We start from the raw sequence: 19261 nt of genomic DNA, 5'->3' as shown, positions 1-19261 counted from the left end.
ACTATGGACATCAAATTGGGTCCAGAGAAAGACATGAGAGAAGATTAGGCATCACTTAAACACATGATCACTTAACCAGTGAATAGATACCAATGCAATTTCATATTCTTTCACTACTCTGAAACCCCAAAAGACTCATTTTAGAACCTGGAAATAATTGAAAAGTACAGGAAATAACTAACATTGCCAAGGAAATATCTAAACTTGGCTTACAAGTGGGAGAGTAGAACCAACAAAGCCAATCTCTCCCAATCTCTAGTTCACTGCTTCCTAACTTCCTTTTTCTCGCCTCTTTTTCAAGCATGGGCCCCAGCATAGGCATGGCAACCATTCCCTTCTCTGAACTCCCACCACCCCTGAGCTGGAGACCTGGGGGATAGTGTCAGGGACATAGCCTGGGAATGAAAAAGGGCAACATGGGGGTACAGAGAAAGGTGTGTGGGTAACGTTGCTCTGTACAAAGGTACATTTTAAGAGACAGCCTTTTGTCTGTTGAGACACTATTTTTTCTTCTTCCACTCCTAGAAACTCTTTGCTCTTCTAAATGCCAGCCAACTTTAAAGACCTAGCTAGCTTCATTGCCTCAGTTGAAACTTCTCAGACCTCTCTAACCCAGTGAACACTTCTCCCCCTTAAATCCAATAGCTCTTACTGGCGTGATAGGACTATCCAGGCAACTGCCTCACAACTCTTTCCAGAAACGATTTCAGCTTTCAAACAGCTATGTTCCAAGTTTTTGGTCAAGTGATCATGTGAAGCCTAAAACGTTTTTATTCAAAAGACAATTTCCCATGGTAGTTAACTTACCAGGTCAGGTCTTAAAATAGTGCTTATGCCATAACACAGTTGAAAAATGGTAGGAAAAAAAATGTTACCAAGATGGAAAGAGTAAAGCCTTCATTTACTCATACTGAACGTTATTTGTCAGAAAGTCGCATAAAGAAAGGAGATGGAGACTGTGAAGATCCAGGAACAAATTTCTGGTCCATTTAACAGCATGTTTTCCTATTAAACACAATTTCTACTCATCTAGGAGTATAACACTATCATAACCTTTTTTTTTTTTTTTTGGTTCCTCTAAAATCTCAAGAAGAGAGTGAAAGTGATCATGAAAACTTTTTTTGAGGTAACTGGTCAAGTTGGAAGAAAACGGATGATTTAAAAAAAAGGCAAGTACATGATCAAAAGGTAATTGCCTTTCAATTAACCTACCTTCAATTTATGGAAGAACAAAAGAAATGTGCACCCAGTGGCTGGTCTGGTCAGGTCACCTGTGTGAGGAGAGGGGAGGTAGAGGTGAAGAGATAGATTCAGTACGACTCTGGAAGCTGACAGTTCACTTAAAGCTACTGGACTTGGCACCCAAAGTGAGTGAGGGTGGAGAAGGAGATGAGCCTGTTTTAGTATATAAGCGAAATTTGTTTGCAAACCAGGGCTCGCTGACTTAGCAATGTCCACACTGCCATTTCTTCATTTATTGCCAATTGGACTGTTTTTTTTCCTTGGGATTAGAGAGCGTATCTTCTATTTTACTATACCCCTGACAAGGGTTATCACAGTTCTTCACCTTCCACATGGATGCAGTCTTAAGGCTTTGATAATTTTGCATTATAACAGTACTTTTCCCCCTCTTATTATGTGAAAAGGGGACTTCTCCCCCATTTAAACACATTCCCCTAGAGCCATAGAGAGATTACAGAGAGGAAACAAAGAAGGTAAAAGAAAAGCTTAGGTTTTCCTCTAACTAGCTAAACTTTGCTTTTTTTTTTTTTTTAAACTTTGCTTTTTAAAACCTCTTTATGTTATTCATTATTCTGAATTCTTGTCTCCTTTACTGTAATAGATACCTTCTTAACATGAACCATAGGTTACAAGGGCAAATTTTTCATAAGCTATTATAAAGTTATTTGAATGTTTGCAAATAGTTACTGGGAAGGGCAAGTATCAAATATTTTAATTTGATAAGTTCTTTGTTACAGTCTCTTCAGAATAAAAACATTCTCCTTTTCTTAAATAAAGCAAATATATTGGGATACTGAAAATGAGGCAATGTGATACCAAAAAATGAGGCTCAGTCTGAAATATACTATGAGAGCCATTCTTCAAGATTGGTGTATATAAAATGTCCCATTAAGTGGACATTAAAATGAAAAAATACAGCTAGAATTAAGAATTCAACACTGACTAACTCGACTCAATGGAACAATTTAGAGATAATCATGGATTATGATAAAGTTAAAGGAAATATGAGGTAAGGAACTCTGAAACATTGTACCAAAAAAGGAAGAGCCCCCACCCCATTCCACCTCCATCTTAAACTTGTGATTTTGATCATTTTTCTCATTTCTCTTATATGAAAAGTATTTTATTGATATTCAGCTATTGATGTTAAAATGGCTTCAACTGTTAGCATACATTATTCTGTATAGATTTTAAATCTTAAAGTTAACTATCACAAATTTCTTATTCAAAAATAAATTTCTACTGAAATTTCCTTAGTTTTATTATTATTTTTTAAAGATTTTATTTATTTATTCATGAGAGACACACAGAGAGAGAGGCAGAGACACAGGCAGAGGGAGAAGCAGGCTCCCTGCAGGAAGCCCCTGATGTGGAACTCGATCCCAGGACTCTAGGCCAAAGGCAGACATGTAAGGGTTGAGCCAACCAGGTGTCCCCTTAGTTTTTAAATACATACATACCTATGAGTGACCTGTTTTCAAAGATAAGTGTCCTAATTTAAGGAAAACAAAAACCGATCTACATCACAACATACATTTTCTTTCTGCTTTGATGCATCATGTATAAATACGTTATTCAGAAAACAGGTATTTAGCCAGTAAAATTATAACATTTCAAAAAATTGTTGACTTAAAAATCCAAAGTTGTAAAAAAAAATAAAAAAAAAAAAAAAAAAAAAAAAAAAAAAAAAAAAAAAAAAAAATCCAAAGTTGTGAAGCAAGCCCTGAGAAACAGGATTAATAATGGAAATGCCAAGAGGCTGCAAAAAATGCAAGAGGTGCTTCTGAGTGTCAACACTGCCATGACATGTAAGGCTCCAGAGTGAGGTTGAACACATGATTTCGACGGCGCTACTTCTTCTCACCCAGATTAATTGCTGTATTTCAAGAGCAGGACAATTTATCAATCTTGTTTTCTCTCTCCAGCTCATGAGCTTGAAAATTTAAATATTTTTTTAGGGTGTTTTGTTCTTCTCAATATGTATTTTCCAAGAATGTTCGTTCTGTTCTTTTCCTCTTTATGTATGTTCCACAGTATTTCTTTCAATGTATATTCTCTTTTTACTTTTTAAAAATCTTTATGTGGCTTTACAGAAAGGGAACTAACTAGCATATACTCTCTTAAAGCCTATTACCTTACATCAGAAAGGTAAATAAAATTTCAACTGGTTTTAAAAAGGTATAAAAGACTTAGAAAAAAGTTTCCCAGCTATAGGACAATCTTAATAAAAACAGTAATGTGCCTAAATTAGGAAACAGACACTCCAGGGAAAAGTGCAAATATGCTGATTATGTAACTTTTAAAAAATTTCTATGATTAGGTTTATACTGGTTAGTTTCGAAAGGTGTTTCAGTTCATCTAAGTTGGGCATCAAGATTCCTAAAGGAACAATGAGATCCAAAGAATATATCCAGCAGGTGTAATATACCTTATAATGATCTCTACAATTAAGACTGCACAGAGACATTTTATTTTATAACATGATGATTTTTGCTATTGTTATTCAATATATCATTTTTTTTCTTGGAGTTCACTATTCTCTAAACAATTAGAAAATCTATTTGGGTTCGAAAGTCATTTTTCTTTCACTAACTAAACCCCACTGATTGCTTCTTTGCAGAATATAATACTCAAACCATTTGCTTTAAAATAAGTATCAGCCTATGAACTTCAGTATTACATACAATTTCTCATTAAAAATGCAAAGACACATGTTATTCATATGCTAGTTTATTATTTGGAGATGACTTCATGATGAGCGTTGTCAATAACCAATTACAATACCAGGAAATTCACAGAACAAAATTCTGTAGAGATCTTGTTGTTTTTGTATTTAATTCTAAAAAGTATGCTACTCCAATTTTCACATACCAAGCTGAGATGCCGTTTAGACTTTTTCTAGGCTAATTTTTGCTTACCCTGGGACGGAGGGTGATTTCCAATGAACTTAAAATACCCAATTCATGCCCATCATTGTGAAAAAGGAGAAGGAAGAGGAGAAGGCCAGAAGTAGTAGCAGGACAGTGAAAATGCCACATGGATTCAAGAGTTGAGAAAACTGACAGTAAAATATATGTTCTTTGGTTAGCAAAGCGAAAAGGGGGAAAGTATTGCATACATGATAGATACACACTAGCATTCTAAAGCAGGAGACAAGAATGTCAAGAGTGTATTCTTTCCCCGCTGCCAGATGGAAGGGCTATTATTATAAATGAAAGGCAGCAGTAGTGGATGCCAGGCACTTTTGTTGTGTGCCAGATTCTGAAGTCCAGATGTAAGCAGGTTACCCCTGGGACAGGACAGGCTTCAACTCCCGCAGCAGAACAGAACCGATCACGGTTCTCTCAGTGTTGATGATAAGCTGGGCTGTAGAGCCTTCCTTCAGCTCTACTGTGACGAGCATCAATGACCCACTGTGCACAGTTTTAGCTGCAAACCTGAAGGGAAAGAAAGAGACCTTTTATTATGAGGGTGGTGGGGGAAAGGAGACAGCACAGATTCAAATAAGTCTAAAATAATTGTTTTCTCAGTAATTTCTTACAGGTTCCCTACTGCCAAAAACCCAAAGCCAAGCATTCTTCTCAAAAATCGATAAACTGCCCAGCACCATGCTTACCACAAGCAGGTAATCTTAGTGCACAGTTAGAACAGAATAAGAAAAGTAAGTCTATTTTACTTCTTAGTTTGGACAATAGATATGTGTGAATAATTCTCCATTAATAGATATTTGGGAATCATTCATTTGATGTTTAACATTTCGTCAGGCACAGGGCCATTTAAAATGAACCACTGTATTTTTATTTTTGAGACATATTAAGGAAAGGTACTTCTCTCAAAGAGCTTGAAATTTTAATTCCTCATATGTGAAAATGATTACTCAAGAAGTTAAATAATTTTATGGACATTATAAAACTCATATCGTTTCAGAAATTCATGCGTGCATATTAAAATATTCAAATTCAATCTCTAATGTTGATGATGACATGTAACAAAATCACATGCCAGGTATAACACCACACTCCTCCTTTTTAAAACTTTTAATGTTCAGAACGTTAGATACTTCTTTTTGCTCTAGAATAGAGGAAACTCGAGGTCTAAGGCTCCATTACTAAATTCCAAGACATGAAGAATCTACTAATTACATGGAATTAAAAGCAAAACTAGCCTTTTAAGCACTGCAATTGACTGAAAAGCCGTTGGAGGCACAATGAACTTCTGTCAATCCTGCTAATTCATTCTGCACGCACAGTTGAGCCCCAGAGACGTGAAGGAAGAGGACGGTACCCTCCCAGGCCTCTGTTTCCCACATGGAGCATGTTCCACACATTTTTTTGGGGGGAGGGGGTTTGATTGCAGGGATGGCTGGAGAAAAACAAAGTTGCCGCACATGAGCTTTTGAAAACACTAACAAGTGTAGAGCAGGTCTGTGACCTGCTGTGACCCCACTTTGCAGGGCCAATCCCCTTTCCCCTTTCTGTATGACACGTGTCTGAATCTGAGCCATCTGCCTCAATTTGCGCAACATCTTCAGCCACAATGGCACCCAGTTAGCCCTGACAACAGCTCACAATACATAAAAATAAAACTGCCGCGCTGACAGCACGCTGCGGACTATTCAAGAGCAAACCAACTGGTCAGTGTCTCATGTCTGACAATTAGCATGGGCCTTGCGCAGAGCCCGTGGTGTCCTCAGGGATCTGTTTAATTACCATCAACATAAAAGAGGGAGTTTATCAGGAGACTCTCAGAAAAACTTCACTCCCAACTTAATTAAAATATTAGCCACTTAAGCAGGAAGCAGATTCTCTTTAAATGGAAAGTAATTTCTTTTTTGAGTTTTTAAAAAATGACATCAAGATCTTATAACATACTTGATTCTTTTTCTGAAAACTAACAAGCCATTTTTGACTGAAACAGAATCACGAAAATCAGTTTTCCAACGATTATTAGAATAATGACTCAAAAACAAAACAAATATGCTAATTTTACATAACAAAATATTATCGGCACTTTCAGGTTGCATCTTAAAATGTGAGCTAGTGGGTTGTTGATAAAGTATGTTAGAAGCCTTTTCATTTATTTTATTTTCTACAAACCTGGAAAACTACTCTCTCCAAACAAAGTGAAGACTGGTAAGGATAATAGATTTATACCAAGACAGAGCAGGTTTTCTACTTGAGAGAAGCAACTATAAGTAACCAGTTTAGGAAGTGAAATCATACCAGTGTGTTTTTTTTTTTTTTTTAAAGATTTATTTATTTATTTATGATAGAGAATGAGAGAGAGAGAGAGAGAGAGAGAGAGAGAGAGAGGCAGAGACACAGGAGGAGGGAGAAGCAGGCTCCATGCAGGGAGCCTGATGCGGGACTCGATCCCGGGACTCCAGGATCGCGCCCTGGGCCAAAGGCAGGCGCTAAACCGCTGAGCCACCCAGGGATCCCCCATACCAGTGTTTTTAAAGAGATTTTATAAATTCTCATAATATACACATCGGTGTGCTCTTCAGATGTCCACACAAGACATAAGGAACTGCGTACCTAATTCCATCTTCCAGAAAACACAAATATCACTAGCCCCCCAAAGACCCTCTTTTCTATATTACCCCTTAACAAGTTTATGCATTTCTTTTGTCCACATTTTTGAGGTTCTTCTGTGTCACAGGAGAATCCTGTTTCTGTATTTCTTTAAACCATGTCTGTATGTCTGTTAAACCAAAGGGTATTAGGTAGCTCTACTGTCCTTCTCATTTATGTAACTCCCCCCCCTCCCCCCACAGATTTGGTCATCACCAAATCTTCATTCAACACATAATTCAACAGAGGTCCCTATTTCTGACAGGGTTATAATTATGTAAACAATAGTCTTATTAGTCCCTTTATTTACTTAACACTTGTGCCTTGGGACTACAGAGAAGGAGATTATGTCTGAATAGGGACACAAAAGCACTTGAATTTCAGGGTTGCACAGCCCCAAGGCACATTTTATCTCTTTTCTATTAAAAACTTAGAGTCGATGGTATAGTAACATAAATTCAGCAGAGACAAATGTCAGTCTTGATGTCAGTATGTTTACAGAGACTAAAATTAGTGTCTTGTACATGTTTTTGAAATCTTATTAACAAAATTTTCAATACTGTAAAGAATAGGGGCATGAAAGAAAAGAGATCTTTGCTTACACTATAGAAGAAACAAGCTAAGCAAATCATCCTAGCAATAAAATCTGTTAGCTGGTGTAAAAGCTACTGCCTTTTTAAACTAAGTTTCTCTGTTCTAGTGGGCACAAATGGTGGAAGCAATGTTTTAAAGTAGAAGACTAGATCAGATGTTCTGACATTCTCATTTCACAGTTCAAAAAGGATGTATTTAATTGGAACACAGCATGATTACAACTGGGTTGTTTTGGTCCATGAAAAGCAAAGCCACCTCCCTCCCCGCCCCCCCGCCAAATTTATTAATCAGTTAATGCCCAAACAGGCTTTGCTTTAACATACACTGAAAAGATGGTTATGGAAAGAGTACCAGTAAATAAATAACACATAGCTAGCTTTGGGAGGTAAGAAACAATGATTATAAAGACAGCTTGGGTCAAATACTTCTATGTTAAATTTAATGGCTGACATCAGGACCTCTATACTTGACCTCAAATGAAGACAAACACTTTTCCAGAAGGCATGTGCAGTTTTTGGATCACCATATTCACAACTGCAGCTTCCACTTATTAAATGCTTTGTATAGCGGCACTTGCTTGATTCTATGAGGCAGATCACTTTATAGATGAGGGAACTAAGGCCTCAGAAGTTGAGGAACGTGCTCGTGAGCACACAGCTAGTGAATGGTTGAGCAGAAATTTGAACCCAAGTATTCTGATTCTGGATTACATACAATCTGAAATATGCAAAGTGCACCCTTAATATTTTTTTATTATTAAACAGATAAACTAAGGTTTTTATTTACTTAATATGCATACAATCTTTTGTTATTCCAAAAACTTTAAGAGGGAAGATATTTCCCTTCAAAACCGTGTACCTGAATTTGCACCATTATGGAATTCAGAGCATCCTGACTTGGTGCTTTGTCATAATAACTTTCAAATTTCTGCCTTTAAAGATCTAAAACATTTTAAACATCCACTACTTTCCACTCCCTCAAAAGAGACACCAGCAGTGAATAATATAAAACCTTTTTGAATGGAGCTGTAACACAGGGAGGGACTTCTGGGAGGCCAACCAACCTCACACACCAGTAACACCACAAATGAGAACAAATAAGAGGGTGACAGTTAAAGATGTATTGCCTATGTATGATGGGCTCCATGTTATTAAAAGGATACCATCTAGGTGTTTTTCATAATTTTTCATTTTCATTCCACCACCAAGCACTTGCTGTTTGTAATCACCAACTGAGAAGGTAAAACTATTTAGATATATCTGTATTTCATTTTATTACATGTCTTTTTGTCTATTATCTTTAACAATTGACATTTAATCTTTGAAGCTTGTAGGAATTCTTAAGATTAAAGACAAAATAAGCTGCTTGCCAAACCTAAATGAAGATACCACTTTTCTTAAAAAAGTTAATCTGTCTTAACTATTGACAGAATTATGAAAAAAGCTCAGATAACAAAAACAAATTGGTATAAATTTATTATCTACAATACATGGCTTTATTCCCTCGTGCACTTAAGCCATACTTTTTTTTTTTTTAGATTTATGAGAAACTGGCTATGGAACATAAATGTTCTTTGTCAGAAGGAAGAGAAATTCTACAACTCAATTGTTTGAACAACTACAATAGGACAACGTGAATTAAAAAGTATTTATCTGAAAGACTGTTTCAATCTCCAGGGTAATCACAAACATAAAGATTTTAAGTAGAATCATATTTGCCACACTTAAAGCAACAGCTCTAGGACATGCTTTTTCTTCTCTTGGATAGTCTTCCTGGTTTCTGATTTTTCTATTCTGAGTTCAATTTTCTCATGTTTTCTGTTCTACTGGTTACCAGAAGCTGTGACAATGGCCTACTCAGGCTAAAACTTTTTTTTCCTCTACTCTTACATGAAGCCTTCAATTACTGCCTGCTGAAGCAGACAGAATCCTATTAGTAAGAAAGACGATCACAGGATGCAGTGCCCTGCCCTAGCTGTATAAAAATAATTAGTCCAAAGTTGACAAATGTGTAATGAAGTCACACAATGATTATATGTAAGAAATATTGGTTTCAATAAGCCAAACATCAAATGCCAAAGCATGGTGACTTGGAGTATTATTTTCCAAAGAATTTAAAATGACAAATCCTTATTACTTTGAGTTATTACAGAACATTTTAAACAAAGAATTTGTTAAGTGGTAAAAAAATTCCTTCTGTTGACTATACAATTGTATTTTAAAATTAAGTGCATTACCTAATTGAATGAATATTGAGGAAAAAGATTACATGTGATTCTAGTTTAGAGAATTCAGCCAAAGCAATGTATTTTTCCCTATTATTTTTAAAAAATCAGCCAGCAATATTATAGTGTTTTTCTTTGACAATCTGATGAGAAGAGTTAAAACAAAAAAATGAGCTACTGTCACAACTTAAGAGTTTCTGTATTCTGTTCTATCTTTAAACATGGTATAAAAAAATGATTCTCCATACTATCCTGTGAATGACTCATTCTCTTTCTTTATACAGGAAAGCTAAATAAATCTAAGTGTAGTTTCTCAAAGAAGACATGAAATATTCCAGTTATTCTAAAGCATTTCTAGGTTGTCTGTTAATGGGAGTGGGATGGGATGGGCCTTAACAACAAGCCAAATAGTAAAACAAATAAATTCTTACCCTATTCTCTTTGATTCCTTATAAAACGGTCAACCCAGAAGGAAAATCATCAAGAATACCTCTCTTTCATGTCTACATGAAAACAGTTATATATATTCCTATCAAGCTGTTGCATAACAGAATATTACCTCACAAACGGTGGAATTACATAAAACTTAAAGAATGTTTTAAAGCAAAATAAGCTGTGTAGTTTGGTTATTTCTGAAATATCCAGATATGCTTTCCGTGTAAAAATTAACTGAGGTCCACATTTGTTTTTCAATGAAACGCTGTGCACAGAACCTACAGAGATCAAAGCAGCAGATACAAAAGCGGTGCTGCCCCCTAGTGGACAGACTCCAACCTGAACAAGAACTCGGATTTCTAAATCAGTTCCACAGATCTTTAGTACTGTTTGAAATTCCAAATTTCTTGTACAGTAGTTAAAAGACCAAAGCCTGATATCTTTATACTAACAACTGTTCACAAAAAATTTTGTTTTAAGACAGCTAAGGTATTATTACTACAGTATTAAGGCTAATAAAATTAGGGCACTAAGATAGTTTTCTGTTATTGTCCTTTAAAATTACTTGATATTTAAATATTTCATGATTATTAGGGAAAAGAAATAAAACAACAAAAACAATAGCTCAAAGGTTGAGCAACCTAAGAACAGAATAAAGGGAAATATCAAAGGCCCTACTAAGAAGTGACTGTCATTCATGTTTGTAACCCTAGTATTAAGAAAATCTGTCACAAGTCTTCAAAATATATTAAATGAAGGTCTTGCACAATATAGACATTTTATGATGGAAATGGTTGTATATACAGTATTTCTCCTATTAATAATCATTAAACATATACATGATAATAGTGATTCACAGGATGAACTAAGGCCTAGAGATGAAACAAATTGTTCTTTACATGTACTTCAGTTAAATAAAAAGATCCTTTAATTTTAAACCTATAAATATGTTGGTAAGATAAAAAGTTGACTGCCAGGTTGCCATGGATACACTGTTCTATTCACAGCACTAGACTTTCCTAATAGTTAAGGACCTGAGTAACAATAGTAAAACAATGTTTTTTCTATTAAGACTGTAATTATTCAAAAGTTGCACGTATTCAAAACTTGCAAATTAAAAAACTGACAGAGAAAATAAATAAAAAAAAATAAAAAACTGACAGAGTAAACAAGATCCAAATACAGATTAAGATACCGGGGCAAGGAAAGGACTATAAGTATTGAATACAAGTTAATAATGAAAACTGTTCTGGTTCTTTTTTTTTTTTCTTTTTTTTAAGATTTATTTATTTACTCATTCAGAGAGAGCGAAGAGAGAGGCAGAGACACAGGCAGAGGGAGAAGCAGGCTCCATGCAGGAAGCCCGATGTGGGACTCGATCCTGGGTCTCCAGGATCACACCCCAGGCTGCAGGCGGTGCTAAACTGCTGCGCCACCGGGGCTGCCCTGTTTTGGTTCTTGTTGAATAAACTAAGAACTAAAATAGAATCATAGCAGAGACCAGGCTTTCCATTTTCATCAACTTACCACATATTTCTCCTTACAGGGTCAATCTGTTGTTCACGAAAGGGCAAAATGACTAGGTAGTGTGACAATTCTTTTGAACAACACCACTGTTACTGAATGTCAGAATTCTGGAAACTAGGTTAAAATGCTGGGACTGGTGAAAGACAAACTTTTACTTGTGGTCTGAGACTGTTGCACAGACAAGACTATAACACATTAATATAATTAACAGTATACTCTTGCTGGAGCACAACAGCATAGCTGGAAGAGAAAAACGAACCAAACATCTTATCTATTAGCATCTCTTAATAACTAATCTGTAAAAAGGAAATGCATAAACATAGAAGAAATACACTTTAAAATGTCATGTGGCTATTATTAACTCTTGATAGTGCAAGGTGGCCTCAAACTATAAACTCTGGAACATTATTGGCCTTATAACCGGGTAGAGCACTGGCTAAACTGCAGATTCCTGGGCCATACCCCAGATGTACCAAATCTGAGTCCCTGGGTGCAGGTCCCACGAATATGAGTTTTACACAACCCTCCACAGGATTCTTTTGTACAGAAAAACCTTAAAGATTTTGGAGCTATAGACATTTAGCTTTCTGCTTTTTGGTCACTGTACATTAGTACCTTTGTGAGAGGACAAGCAATGTAATAAAAGCAAAGGCACCGCAATTTCTACATTGCACACTAAATATTGACACTTCCCTTTTGCAGTCCATTCATATACTGGCTTACTGTTGTTCACTATGCCTTTGTATACACTTTATTATATATTAGTTTATTAGTATTGTCTTAAATAATACACTTTAAGACTTTTATAACACATAGAATCTCACATGTTTTAATACGAATATCTAACACAGGACATGAAGATATTAAGCACTGTGGTTAATAAATGCTTTTTTTTATGACTTTTTAAATTCTCATTTCTGTACTACTCCTTATCATGTGGTAACTGTCATCTGGAAAATAGCAGATTGCCATAATGACCATAACTCTGTATATCTCAATGGGATGGTTTTGTTCTCAAAGAGCAGCCCTTTCAATCACCAAGCAAGTCCCACAGAAATGAAAATAAAGTTGTCTTTCAAAAGTATACTGGTTGGCTTTTTAAGACTATTGCTCATTTAGAAAATCAAAACTAAAGGTCATATAATCTCACAGCAGATATGCTTTCTCACTGATCTTGAAAAGCAGTTAATTACATAAGAAATGCTCCTTGTTTTTGAAATGAATTCCATAAAACTTGTGCTCCTTTAATTGACTTTTTCTTAATGGAGGCCATTCTCTGTTGATATGTAGGAACCATTTTCTGCTATGTATTCAATTAAAATATCTACTTTACGCTATTATGCACTTCTGCATATTAACGAAGATTCCCTTTTTCGTAGATAATTCTTATATTAACCATTCTTTAACTTGGCATTTAATGTAAAAACTATTCAAATTTTAAGAGCAGTGGGAATAAATTATTCCAAAGTTAGACAGTGGAAACTTTATTCATTGAATGGTCAGAAAGAATACTCTGGTGCTTATTGAATAGTCCTCTCAGAAATAAAAGATCCTGAAAAATTAAATAGAACATAGGCCCACCAAGAGTAATGTATTGATGTATGTACTGGAAATTTTAATATCTTAAAATATTAATATTCAAAATACTTCTCACCCTTGTTCTTTTAAAGTCATCTTAAATCAATTACCATTAATACAAGAATGGCATTGGTCCTACTCTTCATCAACTCAAAAAGTAACCATCACAGAAGAATAAATAAGTCAGACAGCTCACAAGGATTTCAATTTTGTGATTGACATATAAGTTTAGATGTAACTCATTAATTCCAGAGGATAATACGATACCAAACACTACAGTTAAAAACATGAGTACAACTCAATAAAGTGATAAACTGTTCATTTGTTATTATAATATAAACAGTAACTGCTACTTCATTTTAAATGACATTAAGAAAGGCATCAGTACAGATTTTACCAACAATTGTTAATTTTTGTTACTGCAAATAAAAATTGGCAAAAAAGTTACATATGAAAAATATTTTTTTTAAAAAAGGGATCCCTGGGTGGCGCAGCGGTTTAGCGCCTGCCTTTGGCCCAGGGCGTGATCCTGGAGACCCGGGATCGAATCCCATGTTGGGCTCCCGGTGCATGGAGCCTGCTTCTCCCTCTGCCTGTGTCTATGCCTCTCTCTCTCTCTCTCTCTGTGACTATCATAAATAAATAAAAATTAAAAAAAATATTTTAAAAAAAGTTACATATGAATGATGACAATTTTTAACAATTTCTGTATGAAAAATACAAGTAACTCCAGGTGTTTATTGCCTGGAAGCTTTCTGAAATTTAGAACATTAATATGGCTATACTATGAGAACGAATGCAAACATTTTCAGTTACGTCTAATGAGACTTGTGAGGCAAATTAAGACAGCACAACCTAATCTTAATTATAGATAGGTATGTTTTTCACTTTTGACTGTGTAGTAACTTGGGCTCTTCCCCCAAGTTACAGAGCCAAACACCAGGCTACTGATCATACAGCCAGATTAGAGAAGTGCCAAGACATTGCAGATGTGTACAAGGACCATAAACATTAAGTTTGAGTGCAATCTCTGCATTCCAGAGCCAAATATAAACAGTTTTTAGTTGTGTGTTTCCCCTGCATTAGTACAGACAATTGAGAATTGACTATAATTTAATCACTTGAAAAGGCATTAAGTTCCAAACCACCAAGACTAGTTACATGCAAACAATGCTTTAATAGAAATTATACAACTGTGCTAAGTGTCTTTCTTAGTCTGTTTCCCAATAGGAAGGTAGCTTTTATATTAGTTGGATTTGAGAAGGTAATCTGGCTGTTTTCTTCTAAGAAACAAAAATCTGGAAAGCTGCCATTGCTTTCAGAAAAGTTAACCCACATATAGAACAAAACAAAAAATAAATCAGAAGTTCCAACATAAACACAGGTGATCATATGTCTTTTTGTACATTACAGAAGGACATACTAAAACAGGACTGAAGTACTGCTGGATACTAGATGTGTCAGGTAAAATTTCATATTGTATAAGGATATTCTGGTGTTTCAGGAATTTCAATAATTCAAAGTATTCATAAATAAATCAAAGAACCTCTGCTAGAGAAAATCACTTCCTGCCAAGAAAGTAAAAATATTTTCACTGAAAAGCCTTCTTTTCACTCTTCCCCCTACTGAACAACATTAACTGATAAGCTGTATTTGCATGGTCGTACCAGTATGATGACCTAATATCCATTTTATTATTTTATCATCACCCTATGTGAGATAGATAGGATTTGTCAGATATTAAGAAATGGAAGCATCAGACCTGCTAAATAACTTAACCAAGGACCTTTCTTTAAAAACAAAACAAAACAAAACACAAAAAAATAGGGTAAATTTTTTGATTAATGCAGTGTTCATTGTCACAATTAGTAGATGATGTTAGACACCTTCAATAATGGCAGATTCGCTCTCATTCAATAATGGCAGATCAAGACTTGAACTGAGTTCTTCGAAGGCCAAGACCAAGGTTTTTCCATAGATAACAAAGATTTCATTTCACTACCCCTTCTTTTCCTTGCCATCCCCATCTAAACAGATGAAGATCTTAAAATGCATAAGAAGTTATCACTTGCCTCAAATTACCACAACCAATAATGGCAGAGATAAATCTAAAACCCAGATCAACTGCAATCCTCTTTATAAGGGGGCTCTCTTACCTCTGTATTAATTTGAAAAAAAAAAAAAGATTTTATAGGTAATCTTTATACCCAGTGTGGGGCTCAAACTTAAAACCCTGAGACCAAGAGTTGCATGCTCCACTGACTGAGCTAGCCCGGTACTCCCCTTTCCTCAATTTTTTTTTTTAAGGTCTAAAGTCATTCTCTTTGATTTTAAATTTATTTTCTATATACATAGATAAAGGCAGAAGTGTACCATTGTCAGTGGAATGGCAAAGGAATTAAAGATGGAATTAATGAATTCCTTTGAGCTCACAGAAGACTAAGTAATAACTGCATGTTTGTTTAAGGCAATCATTTTTATCTTTACTTTCATTTCAAGCCACTGGCACATATAAGATCACAAACAGGGCAACCATATTAATCACATTTTCTCCTACCTTTAAGGAAAATGACTTGGATCTCATGCTTTAGATGCTGGGTGGTGAAGATATATCTGGTCTAAGAAATAGAAGCTGCATTTGGCCCTACGTTGGTTTTCTAAAAGCTCCTTAATTACTGGGATCTCTCTTAAGGGATCACTGTAAAAATCACTCTGAATGTGGTACCCAAACTTCTTCCATTTCAAGTGAAAAAGTACAATCGCACTGCTTTATAAAATAGTTCTTCCTGGAAATCCACTGAATCTGGTGAAATAGGATAAATTCTCAACTGTATCTCATAAAAGGTAACTTTACAAATCACCAAACTATTATAAAACCCAAGTACACTGCCCTTCAGGATAGTCCATTCCAGTGTACTAAGGATTCCATGAAATAGGAAGAGAGCCTTAACACAAATCAATCAATTAAATATCTCATCAGAAACAAAGAGAGGGAGGGCAGATACAGGTTTCAGGGTTATTATTATTATTATTATTTAAAGATTTTTATTTATTTATTCAAGAGAGATGGGGTGGGGGTGGTAGGGTGGGCAGAGACATAGGCAGAGAGAGAAGCAGGCTTCATGCAGGGAGCCCGATGTGGGACTTCATCCCGAGGACTTCAGGATTATGCCATGGGCTGAAGGCAGGTGCTCAAATACTGAGCCACTCAGGCATCCCTCAGGGTTATTCTTTTCTTTTCTTTTTTTTAAAGATTTTATTTACTTATTCATGAGAGACACACAGAGAGAGAGAGGCAAAGACACAGGCAGAGGGAGAAGCAGGCTCCATGCAGGGAGCCCGATGTGGGACTGGAGCCCGATGTGGGACTCGATCCTGGGACCGCGGGATCACACCCTGAGCTGAAGGCAGATGTTCAACCACTGAGTCACCCAGGTGTCTCAGGGTTATTATTTTCAAGGAAAACTGTGAATTGAAAATTACATATTTACATGTACATATATATACATAACTTATCTCCATATCACATGTTGATAAACCTACCTGTATATATTATCTTGGCCAGAAGGGACTACACCTACATTGGCTATATTTACAACCTTCTGAAGGATCACAGAGGGAGTGAAATTCTGTGGTGCAGCAATGATTACAGTAGAAGTTTCATTCATTCCTGTTAGCATCCCTGTAAAAGCAAAAGAAGGCTCCCTTTACTAATTTCTTTATGACAATTACAATAAAACTATTAAGTTCATAACCAAAATTAAAAATTTTTTTCCAAAAAAACCCGCCACTCCAGAATATAATTTTCAAGATAATTATCATAGAATTAAAATAACTGCAAATGTTATAAAAAATTTTAAATCCTTATTGTGTAGGAAAATGTATTTTAAAATGCAGTGGAACTTAACTCTTAATATATCTGATTTTCAATACTATAAGATACAAATGTGGAACCACAAAGATGTTATTCATTTACAGTCCCTTTTAAAAAATATACCCAATTAATTTAGACTATGTTAACTATTCACGCTTTTACTTTTTAAGAATTTTTTCCCCCTCTCCTTTTCATTCATAGATCTCTCTTGCCAAATGCTGTCTACAAACAAATGAAAGTGAGTCTGGAATAACCAGCACCATTACCTGATGAAAGGCCTCAACTGATGGATCAAAGGTATCTTAGCAATGACTTAAAGTCACTGAACAGTTAACGTGGTTCTAAAAAATGCACACGTATCTAAACAGCTATATTATATTTATCTCTAAATATAATAGTATTTGCCTAATGAATGGGACTATATATTAATTACAAAAACACCAACCGAAATTTCTGAAGCAATACATTTGGAAGCAAAGGAAAAAATGTGAATGGAAAACCTTAAGTTCCAAAGACATTTAAAATTGATATTTAAGAAAAAAAGCTAAGCAAAATTATGAACAAAACCCATATGGTTAACATGACATGTCATTAATATCAGAATCTCATGTAAAAATGTTCAGTGAACGAATTCAGTAACATGCCACTTAGAACAAATATTGAAATTTAGTACCGAGGTTAAAAAAAACCAAAATAATTATAATAAATGCCATCTACCTTGAACTGTGATATAAGTCATTGACATCTAATGGTATCTAGTAAAAATGATAATCTTTTGAAACATTTGATATGTGCACAATAGTTTACAAAATTCATGAAAATGGTAAAATTTGATTTTATGTTTTCAAAAGGCTCTGAACCTTCAGGGCTATATATTTAATTTAGTTATTTACTGCAAATGCAACCTGAAATTTAAAAGAACCCCTATGATTAGCAGCACAAAGATATGAAAGCCTAACACTGTAAAAAGACTTATCTAGCTTTTACCAAAAAGCAGTTTTTACTAACCACTTTCAAACTTGGGGACACTATGTTCTGTCTTAGACTGTTTAACTTCAATATTAGGCAAAAGCTTTAAAAACTACACAAGCAGTCAAACACTGCTTTTAAGTAAAGCACAGTGGATGCTGACATAACACTGCTGAGAGATGTGTGTACTCATTTAGGATTTAAACCTTCTCCATTAAGCTCTATTGAAGAGCAACTGCTGAATAAATGAATGCAACTATGTTTATGTTAAAAGCCTGTTTCCCGCAGCATGTAATTAAAGGAAATGTTGTACAAAGCCAGTACTTTTGTCAAGCTCCTGTAAATGGAAAGATGGATAGCACTCAGAGAAGTGAATGCATTGCTTCATATTTAACCTTAACACTCTTGTCATTAATGGTTTGTCTAACTTGGTCTATAAAAGACAAGGTACTGCTCCATTGAAGTAAAATTTAAAAAATCAACTAAACCATGCTTTTCAGAACAGAAGATTCATTATCGTCAGCTAATGTATTGGCATAAAGCAAAGTAACATCCTATCAAGTAAGGCACACATTCAATCTGCCTTCCCACCCCCCTTTATTTTTAACTCATGCTGTTTTATTGTTATAGGCAATTTGTACCACTCAGCATGACAGTGTAAACTGAATCAAGATTAATTTACATGCAAAAGAACACTTAGGAGAGCAGCATGGTAAGCAAATGTATTGTCTCGATTGCTGAGGTGGAAAAAGAACCTGGAAAGAAAAAAAGGTGCTCTAATTAAGGGGCATCAAATATGATTGCTTGTGGTAGTTAAGGGCCAGAAAATAGTAAATGTCTGACCATTTAAAGAATTAGCATCTTACTAGCTAGGAAACCATAAGATGGATGCATAAATCATAATAAAATTAAGTAAACATTCTAGGTTTCTTAAACCAGAGATTTTTCTAAATGAAAATATATCAGGAATTCTCAAATTAACGAGAAAGAAAAATATGCCAAGGTATCATTATAAGTTTCTCCTATAAAAAACTGATTTTAGATACCATATAGGCTGCTCATACATAACAAAGGTAAAGTCACCAGGAAAATATTTTAAAACTGTCAGACTACAGAATTTGTTGCTTCATTAGAATTCACCTAAATTTTGGAGAGGCAGAGGGACAGAGTACTTAATTTACGTTCATCAGCTGTACTTAATTGCTAAAATGTAAATCAATATAAGAAAATAAAATTAAAATTTTT

General features: G+C 35.1%; 1 protein-coding gene across 6 annotated transcripts in view; it reads right to left on the bottom strand.

Annotated features, from left to right (window-relative positions):
* Nucleotides 1-3956: 3956 nt before the first annotated feature.
* The window catches only part of AP3B1 (adaptor related protein complex 3 subunit beta 1), a 264956-nt gene continuing 249651 nt past the window's right edge, over nt 3957-19261 (bottom strand). For 4 of the 6 annotated variants that reach the window (XM_025438344.3, XM_025438345.3, XM_035714321.2 and 1 more), the window contains 2 exons: nt 16717-16855; nt 3957-4679 (listed from right to left, as the gene is read on the bottom strand). In XM_025438344.3, the coding sequence (XP_025294129.3) occupies nt 4526-4679; nt 16717-16855 (293 nt within the window). In that variant the 3' untranslated portion in view covers nt 3957-4525. Of the gene's footprint in view, nt 4680-16716; nt 16856-18674; nt 18772-19261 lie in introns of those variants that run through there. The other 2 variants (XM_049108352.1, XM_025438346.3) reach the window with 2 other exon arrangements.

Source organism: Canis lupus, chromosome 3 (genome assembly GCF_003254725.2).
Source record: "Canis lupus dingo isolate Sandy chromosome 3, ASM325472v2, whole genome shotgun sequence".
Lineage (NCBI taxonomy): Eukaryota > Metazoa > Chordata > Mammalia > Carnivora > Canidae > Canis > Canis lupus.
This window is presented reverse-complemented; position numbering and strand designations above follow the sequence as displayed.